The 1,454-nt window shown below is 45.5% G+C and overlaps 1 protein-coding gene across 1 annotated transcript in view; it reads right to left on the bottom strand.

Moving 5' to 3' along the window:
• Gmeb1 (glucocorticoid modulatory element binding protein 1) overlaps positions 1-1,454 on the bottom strand; it is a 27,651-nt gene that overhangs the window by 15,987 nt on the left and 10,210 nt on the right. Inside the window, exon 4 of the mRNA XM_005353135.2 lies at positions 671-774. Within this exon, the coding sequence (XP_005353192.1) occupies positions 671-774 (104 nt within the window). The remainder of the gene's footprint in view (positions 1-670; positions 775-1,454) is intronic.

Below are 1,454 nucleotides of genomic sequence, written 5' to 3'. Positions count from 1 at the left end.
GTTCGAGACCAGCCTGGTCTACAGAGCTAGTTCCAGGACAGGCTCCAAAGCCACAGAGAAACCCTGTCTCGAAAAACCAAAAAAAAAAAACAAAAGTTAGGGTGGATGAGAGCTATTCCATATGCTGACATCTGTTTCTTAGACAGCTATGGCAAAGACGGCAAACATCATGCAGGGCTTCTACTTTAACAGGGTATCCCAGGATCCGTCAGTCATGGCTGTCACACTTACTCAGCACCTAGCTTTGCTCTCTCTATGTGAGGATGACAGGGAAGACTATTAGCTCCTCGGAGCTCCTCTGCCAAGAAAGGATCCTGTCCAACCTCCTGACATCAGTACCCTAAGTCAGGCATGCTGGTGTCATTCTTTGCTACATGGCAAGTTCTGGGCTAGAACTAAATGAGACTCAAAAACTAAAAAGAAAGAATGAAAAATCTAATGCAGACGCTGGGCAGAGGTAACAAGTTTGAGTTAATAGTTAGAGGTCATGGGGTATAACTCAGTGGTAGGGTGCTTACGTAGCATGCACAAGGCCCTGGATTCCATCCCTAGTGTCACAAAGTTAAAAACCAAAAGATTAAGGACAAGTTGACGAAGGTCAAATGGTGTAGAAGATTCTTCCCTGACTAAGTGCATCATTGAGACGCACTTGGCTGTCACCAGCACTCACCTGAGCATGATGCCACCTAAACGAATGGCTCTCTTCCAGTCCTTCAGAGTGGACTTGCCAGCCAGATGGACAAAATGCTTGGGGCTGATCAATTGATCATTGAACTAAAGGAAAAAAGAAAAATCCAAAGTAGTCCAGTGTCAACTTAGATAGGTCAACAAGGAAAGAATGAAATGTCACTTGCTACACACAAACCCCCCCGGACAATTTCACAAGCCATATCTGTGTCACTCAACCTGCTGTCCCATGGTACCAAACATTATCCTTCACTGAGTACCTCCCTTTTCCTAGGATAAAGCTACAGCGGATGAGGATGAGAAAGAACCGTGCTAAACAGTATCTACAAATCCACCTAGATTCTGAAGCAGGGGGCTGGGCCTAGTGCTCCAGAGGCTGGTCAAGTCACTGAAGAAATCAAAGTAGTGCTAAAGATGGGTGGGCCAGGGAGATGACTCGCCTGTAAAAGCACTATTTGTGCAAGACTACAGACTGACTTCCATCCCAGAAATCACGTAAAAACTGGAGGCTGTGAACTGCATCTGTAGTTCCAGCACTCTTACTGTGAGATGGAAGTCAGAAGACTCCCCGGGAAGATGGAAGACTGTTAGCCTGGAATACTCAGTATAGCAGCAGAATCAAACACACACACACACACACACACACACACACACACACACACACACACACACACACGACCCTTTTGAAGGTTGATTTTTATCTTATGTATATGGGTGTTTTGCCTGCATATGTGTCTGCATCACATATAAACAATGCCCACAGGCTG

Source organism: Microtus ochrogaster, chromosome 10 (assembly GCF_000317375.1).
Source record: "Microtus ochrogaster isolate Prairie Vole_2 chromosome 10, MicOch1.0, whole genome shotgun sequence".
Taxonomy (NCBI): domain Eukaryota; kingdom Metazoa; phylum Chordata; class Mammalia; order Rodentia; family Cricetidae; genus Microtus; species Microtus ochrogaster.
Note: the sequence above shows the minus strand (reverse complement) of the source record. Positions and strands in the feature narration are given on the sequence as shown.